The following is a 15,067-nucleotide window of genomic DNA, read 5'->3' as shown; positions in this document are numbered from 1 at the left end:
GCGTCGGACGGAGCCCGGATGTTGTCGTTGGCTCCGCCCCCTCGGAGCCCCCCGCGCGCCCGCCCGCCCGCCTGCGCGCGCGCCGTCTCGCTCGGCCGTTTGAATTCGGTGCGGTTGGGAGGGGCGGGGCTTCCGCGTCGACGCGCGGCGCTGATTGGCTGGCGGAGGGCGGAGCGGGGCAATGCAACGTGGGGGGGTCGGGGTCGGGTCCGCCCGTTCGGTGCTGCGGGGTGGAGGGGAGGGGAAGGGGAGCGCTGACATTGCTGGCTTTGCGTGTTTTAATGGACGTGGATTCAAACAAAGGGAAAAAAAGCACCGTGTTGCGACCCGGCCGTCTGTCTGCTGCTCGGCGAATTGCAGTCAGATCCCAAACGCGTCCAGAAACCGCGAGCGATTCAGACGCGTGTTTCTTTGTTTTCCAGGACTTTATCTGCTTGAAGGTCTCCTGTTGGCTCCTGCAGGCGGATTGCCTCGGTCATGGCTACTTCTGGTACGGAGCACGATATGCTCGATGCTCTTTTGCATTGTTCTTGTCTACTTGCTTCCTACTCGCTTTACTACTCTATAATTGAGCTGCACCAAATTTATAATTAACTGTTTTTTGCCGTGCTTCTCTCCCATCGCTAGGCTTGCTGTGGAGAAGCTGCTAAAGCAGCACCCTGAGCCATCACATGCTGTTAGCAGATAGGATGCAGTTCATCTGTGTGCCATCTGCTCAGCCAGCAGAGCTGTCATGCAGGCAGCTTGGTGATCAAAAAGGAAACTGCGCGGGGCTGAGGTGTCTGCTCAGAGGTCTTCAAAGAGCAGAATGCTGCCTCGTGTGTTTCTGTGGGAGCTGTTGTCAGTTCTTGGCTCTCCTGACTTTTAATGAATAAAAACAGTGCCTCAGACTTCTCACTGAAAGGAAGGCACTTTCTTTTTTCTCCCCAATTTGTATTCCTGCCATGCTAGTTTTTGTGACTCTGGATACCTCAGGCTGCAGTAGCATCAGGTGCTTTAGGATGCAGTATCCAGGAAGAACAGCAGACAAAATTGTCCACTGCCTTTTTTCTTTTTTCATAATAGTGGTGCTGTTGCTTAAAGCACAGCTATTGGCTCAGATGCAGCTGTCTCCTTTAAGCCAGCTTGGTGGCATTGAATTACTGAAGGCTTGCTCATGTTAGCCAAGTCAGTTTCCTGGCTTAAAACACCACTGAGGGTTGTTGTTGTTGTTGTGTGTTCCTAGATATCCAAGTGAAAGAACTGGAAAAGCGTGCCTCTGGGCAGGCATTTGAGCTGATCCTTGGTCCCCGCTCAAAAGAGGCAGCCCCAGAATTTCCTCTTTCTCCTCCAAAAAAGAAGGATCTGTCATTGGAAGAAATTCAGAAGAAACTGGAAGCAGCAGAAGAGAGACGCAAGGTACGTTTGAAACGACAGATTGGAGCGAGATCTGCAAGCAGTGGGATTTCCTTAAATACAATTTCTTTCTTAAGATGAGTGGTGAGCAGCTTATTTCTGGTATTACATTGTGAATGTTAATTCAGCTTTGTTAGGAACTCAGGTTTGTTCTTACAAAGCTTTATTCCCAAAATGGTTTTGAATGATCACTTGAAAAGCAGGGAGATACTTAGCTGGGAGGGGAGGCTGTTTCAAGAAAGAAGCTTTTCTTAATAGTACAGACTTAACTGAAGGATTCATTTTCTTCTACAATATCTAGTGATGAACCTGCAACTAGAATCCTTGTGAGTAAAGTACTTGAGGTAAGTTCCTGCTGTTCAGATGTGGTTTGGAGCCCTTAGCAGTGCAGGGGCTTACTAAGTAGGTTGCAGTCTCCTGTGCAACCAGAATCACAGTAACCCGCCATATTGAGAAGCAGGAGGGTTGTAGGAGAGTTCTATAGGTGTCAGCATCAAATATCCTGCTGTGGTTTAGTCTGGCAGGCAGCTGAGCACCATGCAGTCATTTGCTCATTCCCTCCCTTCCCAGTGGGATAGGAGAGAGAGTTGGATTAAAAAAAAAAAATAGAGCTCAAGTTGAGGCTAAAAAAATATAATAATAATAATTTAAGAAATGAGAAAAGGAAGAAGGAAAAAGGCTTATAGTTCTGATCATTATTTATACGTGTGTATGTAGAAATAGGACAAGTCACATACAAGCAGTTGCTCACCACCCACTGACTGATGAACTTCCCCTTCTTTAAATTTACTTTCTGCATGATGTCACGCGGTGTGGAGTAGCCATTCTTTGGCCAGTTTAGGTCGACTGGCCTGGTTTTGTCCCCTCCCAGCTCCTTGTGCCTCCCCCAGCCCCCTTGCTGGCAAGGCAGTAGGAGAAGCTGAGAAAACTGAAATGTCCTTGGTTCTCTGTAGCCCTGCTTAGCAACACCTGGAAGCATTGGTATGTTATTGACGCTGCTTTTTGCCTGAAATCAAAGCATAACATCATACCAAACACTACTGAGAAGAACTGTGTCTGCTGAAATGAAGACCTACCTGTACTGTTTGTTCTGGGAAGTATCCCACTTGTCAAGGCTTCAGTTATGATAGAAATTTGCTTTCCTGTGTGGTTTGTAATGGTGAAATGTAGGCTATGGGGGTGGAGAAAGTACTAGGGAGCTTTGTATTGCATCAGGAAGTTATTTTGTTGTGGGGAAAACAGCAGAGAAATCTCTTCTTAAGAATTGCAGGCAACAGGATTGTAGTTGTCCTCATTCATCCATTTCTGTGTTGAAAACGTGCATGGTCTGTTTGTAGTCTCATGAAGCAGAAGTCTTGAAGCAGCTAGCTGAGAAACGGGAGCATGAAAAAGAAGTGCTTCAGAAAGCAATTGAAGAGAACAACAACTTCAGCAAAATGGCAGAGGAGAAGCTGACCCACAAAATGGAAGCTAACAAAGAGAACCGTGAGGCACAAATGGCTGCCAAACTGGAACGCTTGAGGGAGAAGGTGAGTGTAGAGTCCTGGTTCTGTCTGGGAGGGAATGTATCAATAAAGATAGGAAGAGCCAAGTGAGGGAGCAGACAGATGTCCTTCAGTGTTCTGTGGAGCTTCTAATTTTAAAATATGATTATTAAATCCACAAAAGGGTTTGTAGAAATGCTCCTTGTGGGGTGAGACTGGGCTGCTTGCTCTCAGGAAGCTTCATTCTGTAGCCTTCTTTAGTAACCCCCATTGGGAACCTGCTGTGAGCTGAGGAGTGGGAAGCAAGCTGGGGTTTGCTCTGCTGTGTGCCCTGCCTCTGGGCCTGGGGGGGCTGATATATCTCTACTTGTGTCTTTCAGGACAAGCATATTGAAGAGGTTCGAAAGAACAAAGAAGGCAAAGACCCTGGTGAGGCCGAAACCAACTGACTTCATTCTGGAAACTGACATTCTCCCCCTCCTCTAAATATCCAAAGACTGTACTGGCCAGTGGTTTTGCTTTTTGGTTTTGTTCTTTTAAGTTTCTAGAAACTGATGTAGAACTGTAAAGTTAGATCCAAACTGTATGCTTTCTTTGGGGACTAGAGGGGAGACCTTACATGTTTCACTTTTTCTAAAGTTGTCTTTCCAGTGTAGCTATCTTGTTGCATCCTTTTCTACTCCAGAGCGCTTGCTGCTGGATTGATGGCTAGTACTGTATCAGCTCTGTAAGACATTTGTGAAAGGAATATGTAGTATACTGTTCCATGCTGAATACCTGTTACACTTCAAAAATCTGACTGTCCCAGTCTTTTAAAATACTGCTGTAACTGAGTGACTAAATAAAGCTGCACAGTGCTGTTATCATGAGAATGATTTCTGTAAATGACATAAACAGTTGGCTGAGGCCTCCAGCAGGCATCCTTACCCAGCACTGCATAGAAAGCTCTGTAACAGCACTTTTCCTTACATCCATGGGCATGCTGCATAACTGGCTCTTCCCTAGAGCGCTTTCATTGTCTCAGTTTTACAATAAGAGCTTTGTTTTGACACCTCAGCAGTTGTCAGCTGTTGTGTTTTTGTTGAAATGCTTCAGAACCACCTCCCTTCAGATGCTGATGCTTCAACAAACACGTCTTTGTGGCCACATGACTCTGATCTGACCCTTCTGTTTTTTTGGGAAGGGTTTCTGGATGGTAACTTGTGCTGTTGAATTGGGACTTGTGTACCACTTCCTGCAGCATCACAGAGCTTTGATGAAAGCCAAACCCGTTCTGTGTTGGCATCATGTGCCTCCCCCAGCAGAGTGCTGTTAGAGATTGTTTTCGATTTGATGCCTGCTGCAGATGTGTTGGAGTAAACTGCTGCAGGGTGAGTCTGAAGATAGCTCCTGCCCACGGGAACACGTGTCGTGTTTGTTTCTCTGGGCAGTGAAGCAGATGCAACTGTACTTGTGCTGTGAGTAAAGATGCTTTTCAGGAGGAGAGTGTCTGCATTGTGCAGGTGCTTTTTTAAAAAAGCAAAAAACTACTTTAAGGTTACTGTCTGGCACACCCACAAGAACTCATGCTGCTCTCAGTAAAGACAAGATTGCAATTAGGGTGAGTTAATAGCAACCCCCCTTTTCATTATGAACAGTGCCCTGATCTGAAGGAGTTAGCTTTCGTGGTTCCTTCCCTCAGAGCAGGGAAGCTCAGTGTTCTGCAGCTTCTGTCAGGCACAGAGAGGCTCTGCTCTGAGGCCTGTCCCATCCTGCCTTCCCTCACCTGTGTCCTTGATTTTTGGGGTTTGCTGCTGTGTTTGCTTGGGTTTAATTCATGCCTGGATCATCTGGCACCAACCTGGTGACAGTTTGATATTTGGAGGATGGAAAACGAGGTGAGGATTTCTTTTATTCAGTGGGTATTACTGAGTTCTGGATCGTTTACCTCTGGGGCTTGGTAATGAAGGAATGTTTAGGGAGCTTTCATATTTCACGCTTAGTGCTTTTGATTGTATTGAACTTGTACTTAAATAGCAAAAATGGAAAGGGGAGGAGGATGTGGGATAAGGCTTCTGTTGAAACGGAAGGAAAAGTTGGCCAATACAGTGACATAAAGCCAACGGTGGTAGGCGGGATGGCTGAGATCCCGTGTGAAGGATTCTTCAGTGCTGGTGTCACATAGATGACAATTTAAAATGGGCTGTGTCTGCCTGTAAGCACCCAGCCAGCTGCAGTGGGGTACAGTGTGATTTATGGGGTTAGAGGTGCGTGTTACTGCCTGTAAGCAGAGAGTATGGAAATTGGTGTGAGAATCCACCTGCAGAGGTGAAGAGGAGTGAGCAATGTGCTCATTGTGGAGATGGGCTCGAAGCTGTGAGTGTCTTTCTACTGCCTTGTAGAGGCTTAAGTAATCACTGAATCACTTCCTTTATTAAAGATCATACCTCAGTAGCAATGGAAAAAAAATAAATCAGCTCTTCAGTTGAATGGGTTCATCTGCTGCCTGAGCAAAACCCAAGTATCCCTAATGCTGGAAACCCCCCCTTCTTTTTGGGGGAGGAGAGAAGGATGACAGCGCTGCCAGAACCCAACTGGCACTAAGAACACAAAGGCTTTTAAAACACGAGTTTCTGACTTGCCAAAAGCTGTCAGATGCAAACTTGGGCCATTCTGTTCCTTCATCTTAGTTCTTTCCGTGGCTTCTGCTGTGAGCATAAACGGAGCTGAACTCCTTAGAGAGGAGTTGTGAGGTGGGAGTGAAGCTCGGGGAGGTGAGTACTGAGGAAGGAGGAGGAGAACAGCCATTGTGCTCAGGCAGGAAAGTGAAAAAGCTGCTTAAAAATGACTACACGAGCTCATAGCTGCCTAACTCGATAGTCTTTGATTCAGTAGCGAGTTACAAAAACGATGAAGCCTTATTTGGGCTGCAAGGGTGATAAGAGTAAGGGAGAGGAATAATGACATAAAAGAGGGAATAATACAAACGAGGCTTTCCGATAGGCGGAGGCCGAGCGCTGCTCTCCCGCTGCCCCCTCCGCACCACGCGGGGCGGCGGCGTTTCCCGACGGGGCGGAGCGGATCTGGCGCCGGGGCGGCCGCTGCGGAGGCTCCGTCGGAATCGGTGCTCCGAGAAAAGGTCCGCAGGTGAGGGCGGGGGGCTGGGATGGGGAAGGGACGTTCCGGGGTTGGGATGGAGCTCCGAGGGGGGTCGTGAGGAGCTGAGCTGGGCGGGACCGACAGCGGAGCGTTGTGCTGCGGGATGCTGAGCGCCGTCCGTGCGGCGGAGAAGGGCCGAGGCTGAATCCCATCCAGAGGGTGGGCGGGTGCTGCTGGGGAGAAGAAAACTCCGCAGGGAATAACAGGCGTTGAAGGCAGAGTTGCTGACATCTCACGGTTGTGTGGAGGCTGTTATTCCGAGCTCAAGCCGGGTTAATGATTGCTGGTACCGTGCAAAGCTTGATCTGCTCATACCGAACGTTGCTTCAGGTTTTGCAGCTAGGAAGAGCTTTGCAGATTAAGTCCTGCTCCGACAAGTTGCGGAGAGCCTATGCCATGCTGCGGTGCCTTTCCTGCCCCGTGCTGGGCTGCTCTGGGCACGCGTTTCCCTTGGCCTCACCCCAGCGTTCCTCCCAGGGACTTTTTGCAGCAGAACTGTCAGGGGCTGAAGCCGGAGCTGAGCCACCTTCCCATGTGCAGGCACAGGGCGAGCTCTGCGTGCGACACCAGGGCTTTGTTTTGGAAAGATTCCGTCAAATCAGCCTCACCCCGGCAGTTCTGTTTTTGTCAGCAGCGCAAGCTGCTGCAGCACTGCGACTGTTTGAGATCAGCAGGTCTGTGAATATGGAAGGTTCACTAAGTTGGCTTTCCCTGGGCGCCGTGCCCGTGTCACAGGAGGTCGAGCAAGGACAAGGGTCACCCTGTGCCAGTGGCTGCTGTTGGTGCTGTGCCTCAGACACCAGGCAAGGTGGGGAAAGAGCATTTAAGAGGGAAGCCAAGCAGTAAACAGCTGATTTTATCTGCATTTCTGCTCCTCAGCTTCAGGCAGGCGTGAGTTCTGGACCTATCTGCTCCATTCTGATGAGGAAATTCTAGAGGTGGGTTTGTTGATTCTGTTGTTGCTTGTTTTTAAATCCAGTCCCATTCCCTCCCCCTCCTATTTCCAAACTTTGAAGAGCTTTTCCTGGCTGAGCCGTACTTGAAGTGACTGAACTTGGCAGGAGCCGAGGCTTAAAGCAGCACCAGAGCTGGGCTGGTTTCTTCCCAACTTGTCTGAGCAAGAGCAGGTAAAGAGTGGGGTGGGGGATCACCTCGAGCAAATTCTGTTCAGTTCTTAAGGCTGCTGTGAAAAGGCAAAACAAGCTGGGGAGGCTGCCTTTATCTCAGTAGGGACAGCAGCTGCAAAAATGTAAATATGGAAAGCTTGCTCACTGAGATTACGCTGCTGGACATCAGTGATGCAACCGGACAAACTTACTCAGGCTGCACTGTCTTTGTGTGAAGCCACATGGAAAATGTGGAGCTGGAAAACGATGCTGAGAACTCAGACCTTCTCACTCACGTGTCCTGTTTCTGATGTTGCAGTCATTTGTGGTCTCAGTGGTGTTGCAGGGCAGCTGCCAGCCTGCTTGCAGGATGCTGCTCCTTGCAGCTTGGGCACACAGATGCTGCAGGCAACCAGCAAGGGAAAGTTGAGGCTGTTGCTGGAGGGGGAAGTTGTTAGAAACTAAACTACAGGAAGGGAGTGAGCTGAACTTCACTAGGAGCCGTTGTGCCTTGGAGAGTTAATTACAGTGTTACAGAGCACTGGTATGGGGTTAATTACCTCTCTGCTCTTCCAGATGGTGTCACCTGTATGGAATGGGGCACAGCAGTGGCACTGCTGAAGCATCCCTTCCCATTCCTTCATATTGCTGTTTTTAGTGAATCTGTTATGTCAGCTGTAACGAGGCCACTCTTTAGTCATGAAGGATCTTACATATGAGAGGGGAAAAAAAGGCATTCAGGCAGCCTCTTTGGTAAAGTTATTACTAAACCCCACAGCAGAACTGTCTTTTTGTCCCAAGGTGCTTTCGAGCAACGAGAGCTGCAGTGTGGCTGCACCATGGCAGCGGTGGTGGCAGAGAAGCTCAGCCGCCTCTTCATCAACGTGCGCCAGGTCCCCCAGCTGCTGGCTCCCCCACTGCCCACCACTGTCAGCAGCTCTGAGGTGCCGAGGGTTTTCTGGAAGCCTTACATCCACACTGGCTATCGCCCAGTGCACCAAACCTGGAGCTATTACTTCTCCACGCTCTTCCAGCAACACAACGAAGCCATCAACGTGTGGACTCACCTGGTGGCCACGCTGATCCTGCTGCTGCGCTTCCAGCAGCTCTCCCAGAGGGTGGATTTTGGGCAGGACCCGCACGCCCAGCCGCTCCTCATCATCATCACGGCATCCATCACCTACCTGACGTTCAGCACGCTCGCTCACCTCCTGCAGGCCAAGTCTGAGTTCTGGCACTACAGCTTCTTCTTCATGGACTATGTAGGGGTGGCCATCTACCAGTATGGCAGTGCGTTGGTGCATTACTACTATGCCATCGAACCCAGCTGGCACGAGAGGATCCAGGGCTTTTTCATGCCCACGGCTGCACTGCTGGCCTGGCTGTCATGTGCAGGTTCGTGCTACGCCAAGTTCCACTTCCATCAGTCAGCATGGCTGCTGAGCCGGCTGTGCCAGGAGGTGCCCTCGGGCCTGGCCTACCTGCTGGACATCAGCCCTGTTGTGCACCGGATCTGCACCGCATCACCTGCGGAGCACACGGACCCGGCCCTGCTGTACCACAAGTGCCAGGTGCTGTTCTTCCTCATCGGTGCCTTTTTTTTCTCCCATCCTTACCCAGAGAAGTTGCTCCCTGGGAAATGCTATTTTTTTGGGCAGAGCCATCAGATTTTTCACGTCTTCCTGGTGCTTTGCACGCTGGCACAGATCGAGGCCGTGGTGCTGGACTATGAGTCCAGGCGGCACATCTACTCCTCGCTGCAGGGTGACCTGGCACACCACTTCTCTGCCCTGTGTGTCTTCACTGTGACGTGCTCTGTGCTCACAGCTGCATACATGGCACGGAAAGTGAAGGACAAGCTGAGCTTCAAAGAAGACTGAGATCCAGGGCATAATGGGGGATGCCATGGCCAAAGCTGCATGCTCCGAGAGGAAGGAAGTGCTTTGCAAACTGTCACTTGGCACTGCTCTCCCCAGGGAGGGAGAATAAGAGCTGCTCTTCGTGCTTTTTAATTCAGAATTAATCCCATCTTATTCGTGAAATAGTGCACTGATTTAATTCCTATATCTGAATAAACAGATAGAACCACGTGGCAGTGTGGTGCAGCCTGGTCACTGCTGAGCCCTGTGTGCTTTGTCCCGGGGGTCCCCACAGCTGTCCCCTCCACTCCATCTCAGCAGCAGTGGGGCTGCATACCTCTCACAAGGGGCAGCTGCAGATGGGACGTCTGCATGGCCTCTCCCAGCCCTGCTCTGCTTGCATCTCTGTGTGTCTCCAGGAAGGCTGTGGGGAGCAGTGTGTTGCAATGCAGGTGAACGATAAGCACTGCTCCCCCACCTTGGCTGAAGATGTTATCTTGCAGGACACTGTCCACTTGCTCAGATATGAGCTGCCTTTGGTAAATCTGTGCTGCTTTTCCCAATCCCTTGCTTTGTTTGTGTGGTAGTAGTTTCCAGACTCACTCTGTTGCTTTCCTGGGGTCTGAAGGGTGATCTGGTGGGGACTGAGACCTGGGGGATCCGGAGGAGCTCTGCACCCCTGCACAGCAGCAGTGCACAGCCTCGATGGGGCAAAGCACAGAACCCCAGAGCAGTGCAGGGCAGCTGCAGAGCCACAACTGCTGCCCTCCGGCTCCAGCACAGCTGCTGCTCTGTGCCAACTGGTGCTGTGCCAACCACTCTTTGTTTGAAGATGCTGAGACATGTCAGGTTGGTATTTCTTGGCTGTAGGAATGACATCTAAATGTTACCACCTTTAATCTACAAAATTCCCAAGCTGGGAAGTCATGAACATTACTGAGCTGTCTCTCAGCTTAGTGTGGAACATTGGGTGCCCTGCTGCCTTGCAAGGAGCTTTTTGCAAGGGAGTGAGGAACTTGTGCAGGAATAAAGAACATCCCCAGTAGAAATGCTGCACACTGCCTAAGCTTAAAAATAACCAATGACCAAAAACCACCTTAACCCTCAGGTTAAGTAATGCCAGGCCATCCTCAGAAATAGTGCAGAAAAGCATATTTTCTGCATAGCATAGAAAGCAGACCCACCAGCCTGCATCTACTGGTTTGCATGGACATCAATACCAATTGATCCCATACACCAGCACTGAGAATGGTGGAATGCCAGCAGTGTGTCTCTATACGGCACTCTGCAATCTGCTTTCTAACACAGTACTGCTGCATTTTGCAGTCATGGACAATGTGAAATAGTATGATTGTCCGAATTTATTGCTATTGCAGTTCATCCTTTGTGACCCTGACGTAACCATGGAAACAGAAGCATCAGAGTGAGTCTGCGCTATGCTGACAGCCCATGGGACATTGCTGATGTCTGTGCTCTGGTTATCCAGTTGGTCGTTGTGGGTCAGACAAATTGAGTAGGAAATAAAAATCAATTCTGCACATGAAGCGCACATTACTGATGAGTAGGAATGAAAAGGTCTTGGGAGAATGTTTCCCTGATCAAAGGAATTTTAGGGAGTTTGACCCTGAGCTTAGAAAACGCCATTTAGTAGTTAGGTGAAACATAGAGTTATTTTATAGCAAAACCAACTACAGTAAAAGTGAGTGGAACAGGTTGCCCAGGGAGGCTGTGGATGCCCCATCCCTGGAGGCATTCAAGGCCAGGCTGGATGTGGCTCTGGGCAGCCTGGTCTGATGGTTGGCGACCCTGCACACAGCATGGGGTTGGAACTGGATGAGCATTGTGCTCCTTTTGACCTGAAAGAAAGCAGTGCTCTGTCCTGACACTGCTAAATGCTGAGTATTGGTGTGCCAGTCCACGTAAAGAGTTATACCTGCAAAATACCTGCACTAAAGCACAGAGCAGCACATCACTAGCATGAAGTTGTCACTGGATACTTCCAACACTTCCTCTAATACCTGAGGTTATCAAACAGAGCTTCAGCATCTTTGCAAAGCTTGGGAGGCATCTGTAGACCGCCTGGATGGATGGAGATCCCGCTGTAGCAGCAGCAGGATGATGCCTCAGAGCTGCTGCAAGTGCTTACCAGAGAGCACTGGTGGCACAGCCGGAGCAATCGAGTGCTTCCCTCACTGCCACCGAGCTGTGAAATCGGACGTGACCTATTGACTGATCCTCAGACCGAAATTAAAAGGTATCGATGGGCTCTTCGGGGCTGTTGTAGAGGAAGTGCATTCATCCTATGCAGGACACTTGTAGTGGCGATGCACTTGAGCAGGGCACTGATCAGAGAAACCTAAAGGAGTGCCTAGTGCCACGTCTCGGCCTCGTGTTGGGCTGCTATGACCCGGCCATCCCTGCCTTATCTCCGCCTGTGCTGGGAAGCTCCGACTCAGCAGATGTACCTCTTTCCTTTGGAGGATGAAAGGGAACATGGTTGGTAGGAAGCTCAAGCTGTGGATTTTTCATTTCTAGCCTTTCTTTGAATGTGGTTTCCCCCTCCCCATAAATATTAATTTGGTCACCGTTGAATTGTGCTCGGAGCTGTAGCAGACAGACCAACACATTGATTTTCTCCTCCCTCCATCCCCAGCAAATATAAATCCAAGTGTGCAGAGCCTGCATTCCACCAATTGCTCGGGTGGTGACATGAACTGTTCGTAATGTGAAATCCAACGCACACGGATGGAAGATGTCAGGGGTTGTCACTGGATACCATAGAGCTTAATTTTACACATTTGCTGTAAAGAAAGGTACGTTTTATTTCTAATGTGCTGTTTATTTTCACTTGTTTCTCTTTTATGATGTCTGACACCTATTTGTCTGCCAGTTTAAAAGTGTATTTTCATGTTTAATAGCTGTCTTAATGTAACATTTCCTCTGCAGTCAGCAATATTGTAGCCACAAGGATTTAACATCCATTTACTTCCTTAATATTCTTGTTTTACAGTGCCAAGATTAATTACATCGGAACCGAAAGCTTTGTGTTAAATGACCTATGTACTAAAAAATCAGATCATGCTGTTTTTAATGTGACCGAATTCCAAACAAAGTAATGTTATATCTACAAACAGAACTGTTTATGAAACCAGCAGATAATTTTTTGCATAAGTCATTCTTTTTTTCATAGGCTCGTGGGCAAAGGTAGCAGCTCTTGGTGCTTGGACACTGTTGTGTACTTCAAACAGGGGTGTCATCAAGCAGAGGGAATTGGACTGATGATGGGGATTTATTTATTTGCTTAGCACTGTCATCCACAAAGAGAAAGCAGTTATTTGCTCTCAGTTTTATGCTTAAAAATCCTTAAAAATAATCAATCACTGCCTTTTTGTTGTGTTTTAGGATCCTCATGAGATCCTAAGTGTAACCAGATCTCATGGCAAAAAGTTAACAGGACAGAACCATCACTTCAGCTGCAACACATTGCTCACAGCACTGAAAATGAGGGCCAGGAAGTATTTCTCTGTTTGTCTGCAAATCATAAAAACTCATTGCCTTCTCAGGTATCCTACAGATAAACATCCCACTCTCACAGTGGGATCTACTGGATGATGGAGAAGCAGATCCCTGGATGCCCAGTGCTGCTGTGAGGCAGGCACTGTATTTTCCACTGATTCAGATGCACAGGGGATGCTGCATACCTCATAGTTACATCCTTGTCTTGGGTGTCTTTTAATGATAAATTAGAGACAGGTGGATGCACTTCTTTGTCTTTTAGCTGAGAAATAACAATGCCTACACTGCCAACGAGTCATGCTGCAATTGACACCATGTGATGGTGTCATTTTTTTGTAATGAATTTAAGAAGGGCTTCAGCTTTTACAATATCTGATGCTTGCTCTCTCATATGTTCCAGTCTTAAAATGGCACAATAACCATGGGAGACTGGAATTTCCTTGGAGGCATTCTGGAGGAGGTCCACATTCACTCCACTATTATTGGCAAGATTTGGCTAACCATCCTCTTCGTGTTCCGAATGCTTGTCCTTGGAGTGGCCACCGAGGACGTCTGGAATGATGAACAGTCAGAATTTATTTGCAACACTGAGCAACCTGGCTGTAGGAACGTGTGCTATGATGAGGCCTTTCCCATCTCTCTCATAAGATACTGGGTCTTGCAAGTTATCTTTGTGTCTTCTCCTTCTTTGGTGTATATGGGTCACGCCTTATACAGACTAAGAGCCTTAGAGAAAGAGAGACAGAAGAAGAAAGCTCAGGTGAGAGTGGAACTTGAAAGCACTGAACTAGAAATGACAGAATATCGGAAAAGGCTGGAGAGGGAACTCCGGCAGCTGGACCAAAGAAAGCTGAACAAAGCACCCCTGCGAGGTTCGTTGCTCTGCACTTACGTGATACACATTTTCACTAGGTCTGCAGTGGAAGTTGGTTTCATGATTGGGCAATATCTGCTTTACGGGTTTCGCCTGGATCCTCTTTACAAATGTCAAAGAGATCCATGTCCAAACGTAGTCGACTGCTTTGTATCACGGCCAACAGAGAAGACAGTGTTCATCCTATTCATGCAGTCAATAGCGACCGTATCATTGCTTTTAAATGTCTTAGAAATTATCCACCTCGGATTCCGAAAAATTAAAATAGGTCTTTGTGGGCAGGAGGAAAACAAGGATTACCGTGGCAATTTCTACACAAACAAATCCAAGAAATACTCTGTGATACCCCGCTCTTCTCTGGGTATATCTGCAACTCCCCCCAAAACTCTCCCTTCTGTACTTAGCGGTTATGCCTTTTTAATGGAAAAGCAAACCGACACTGCCATCTACCCGGTCCTAAATTCTGCTCCCATGTTCCAGTCTATTCAAAATAACCACACAGAAAATAGAGGCAATTACACCCACCACAATCAGGACAACAAACTGCCGAAGAAAAAGCCAGCTACAGATGTTTTAGCTGGTCAGACTCAGAATGCTAGCACAAACTGCACTGAAGGCTTGCTGGGCAGGCCTGGGACTGAAAGGAGGAATTCCCAGAAAGAAGCTGATCAGAAACACTTCCTTGCTGGTACTCAGAATGCAGATACCGCTTCAAGAAGCTTTGCTGAGATGCTGTCGCAGCCCCCTCTGCAGCCTTTTCCCGTTGCCAGCCTGAGAAGACAGCACGGAATCATCTCCTCTTGGAACTGCTCCGCAGCGGCCGAAAGCGTCGGATCCTCCACCAATTCCCTCACAAAGAGCAGCAGCAGGAGACGGAGCAGCCTCAGCGTGAGCCAAGGCCAACTGCCCCCCAAAGCCGACACCAGGCACCCCAGCCGCCCCGACACCCCCGACTCGGCAGGGGAGGCCAGCACGGGCTCCAAGCAGAGCCAGGGCTGCGGCAGCCCCCAGCCACTGCCCTTATCTGGGCGTCCATCGCTGTCGAGCAGCGCGAGCAGCCGGCGGGCCCCCACCGACCTGCAGATATAGCATGGCTGCCCAAGCACTGTGCTTGGCTAGCTGCCGGGCTTTGTGATAGAAGCAAGAGCAGCCACGAGCAGCTTTCTCGTTCAGCTTTAGCCTTCCGCAGAGGGTAAGGTAGAAGTTGTGCAGCCCTTTTGCTTTTAGCTAAATAACATCTGAACCATCTGCTTGCTTCGCTGGCGATGGAGGGATGGCTTAAACCTCCGTGCCAAGCTTCTGCATTAACCTTCCAGCTGCAAAGGAAAATGTACATCATATAAATCCACATACAAATCCACACATGAAAAGTCAGGATTAAAATTATAGCTGGCGATATGTAAGCCGGCTAAAAGTAGAAGACAAAATTCCAGTCTATAAATGTATTTTATGAAAACTAGTAAATGAAATTAGGTGAAAAAAAAAAGGCACTGGGACACCTGAGAGAAAATAATTAACAATAAATAACATTCTTAGAACCAGGAAACCAGCACAAGAACCAGGAAACCAGCATGGTGCTTTCGCTTGCAGCCATTTGACCGCATCCACATCAAGTGTTGGAGTCATTAAAATCATTCTCTGTAGGTGTTTCTCCAGCAGCTGTTGTTTTTATCTCTGTTCTCATTGTGTGTATTC

At 48.6% G+C, this 15,067-nt stretch overlaps 3 protein-coding genes across 7 annotated transcripts in view; all 3 read left to right on the top strand.

Moving 5' to 3' along the window:
• Positions 1-3,742, top strand: part of STMN1 (stathmin 1) — a 4,457-nt gene extending 715 nt beyond the window's left edge. The window contains exons 2-5 of the mRNA XM_042885098.1: positions 423-490; positions 1,226-1,398; positions 2,733-2,924; positions 3,260-3,742. Of these exons, the coding sequence (XP_042741032.1) occupies positions 478-490; positions 1,226-1,398; positions 2,733-2,924; positions 3,260-3,328 (447 nt within the window). The 5' untranslated portion in view covers positions 423-477 and the 3' untranslated portion in view covers positions 3,329-3,742. The remainder of the gene's footprint in view (positions 1-422; positions 491-1,225; positions 1,399-2,732; positions 2,925-3,259) is intronic.
• A 2,179-nt stretch (positions 3,743-5,921) lies between these two features.
• On the top strand, positions 5,922-9,211 carry PAQR7 (progestin and adipoQ receptor family member 7). Of its 5 annotated transcripts, none has more exons than XM_042885118.1 (3): positions 5,922-6,005; positions 6,897-6,955; positions 7,925-9,211. In XM_042885118.1, the coding sequence occupies exon 3, from the start codon at positions 7,963-7,965 to the stop codon at positions 9,001-9,003; it is 1,041 nt and encodes a 346-aa protein (XP_042741052.1). In that variant the 5' UTR covers positions 5,922-6,005; positions 6,897-6,955; positions 7,925-7,962; the 3' UTR covers positions 9,004-9,211. The 5 variants fall into 5 exon arrangements, with proteins under 5 accessions (XP_042741052.1, XP_042741053.1, XP_042741054.1 ...); XM_042885119.1 differs by having other exon boundaries at positions 5,924-5,997; XM_042885120.1 differs by lacking the exon at positions 6,897-6,955 and adding an exon at positions 7,034-7,144 and having other exon boundaries at positions 5,932-6,005.
• A 2,548-nt stretch (positions 9,212-11,759) lies between these two features.
• Positions 11,760-14,461, top strand: GJA9 (gap junction protein alpha 9). Its single transcript, XM_042885201.1, has 2 exons — positions 11,760-11,795; positions 12,899-14,461. The coding sequence occupies exon 2, from the start codon at positions 12,920-12,922 to the stop codon at positions 14,459-14,461; it is 1,542 nt and encodes a 513-aa protein (XP_042741135.1). The 5' UTR covers positions 11,760-11,795; positions 12,899-12,919.
• Positions 14,462-15,067: the final 606 nt, after the last annotated feature.

The sequence above is a fragment of the Lagopus leucura genome, unplaced genomic scaffold, assembly GCF_019238085.1.
Source record: "Lagopus leucura isolate 7727_CA_CO unplaced genomic scaffold, USGS_WTPT01 Super-Scaffold_100048, whole genome shotgun sequence".
Taxonomy (NCBI): Eukaryota; Metazoa; Chordata; class Aves; order Galliformes; family Phasianidae; genus Lagopus; species Lagopus leucura.
Note: the sequence above shows the minus strand (reverse complement) of the source record. Positions and strands in the feature narration are given on the sequence as shown.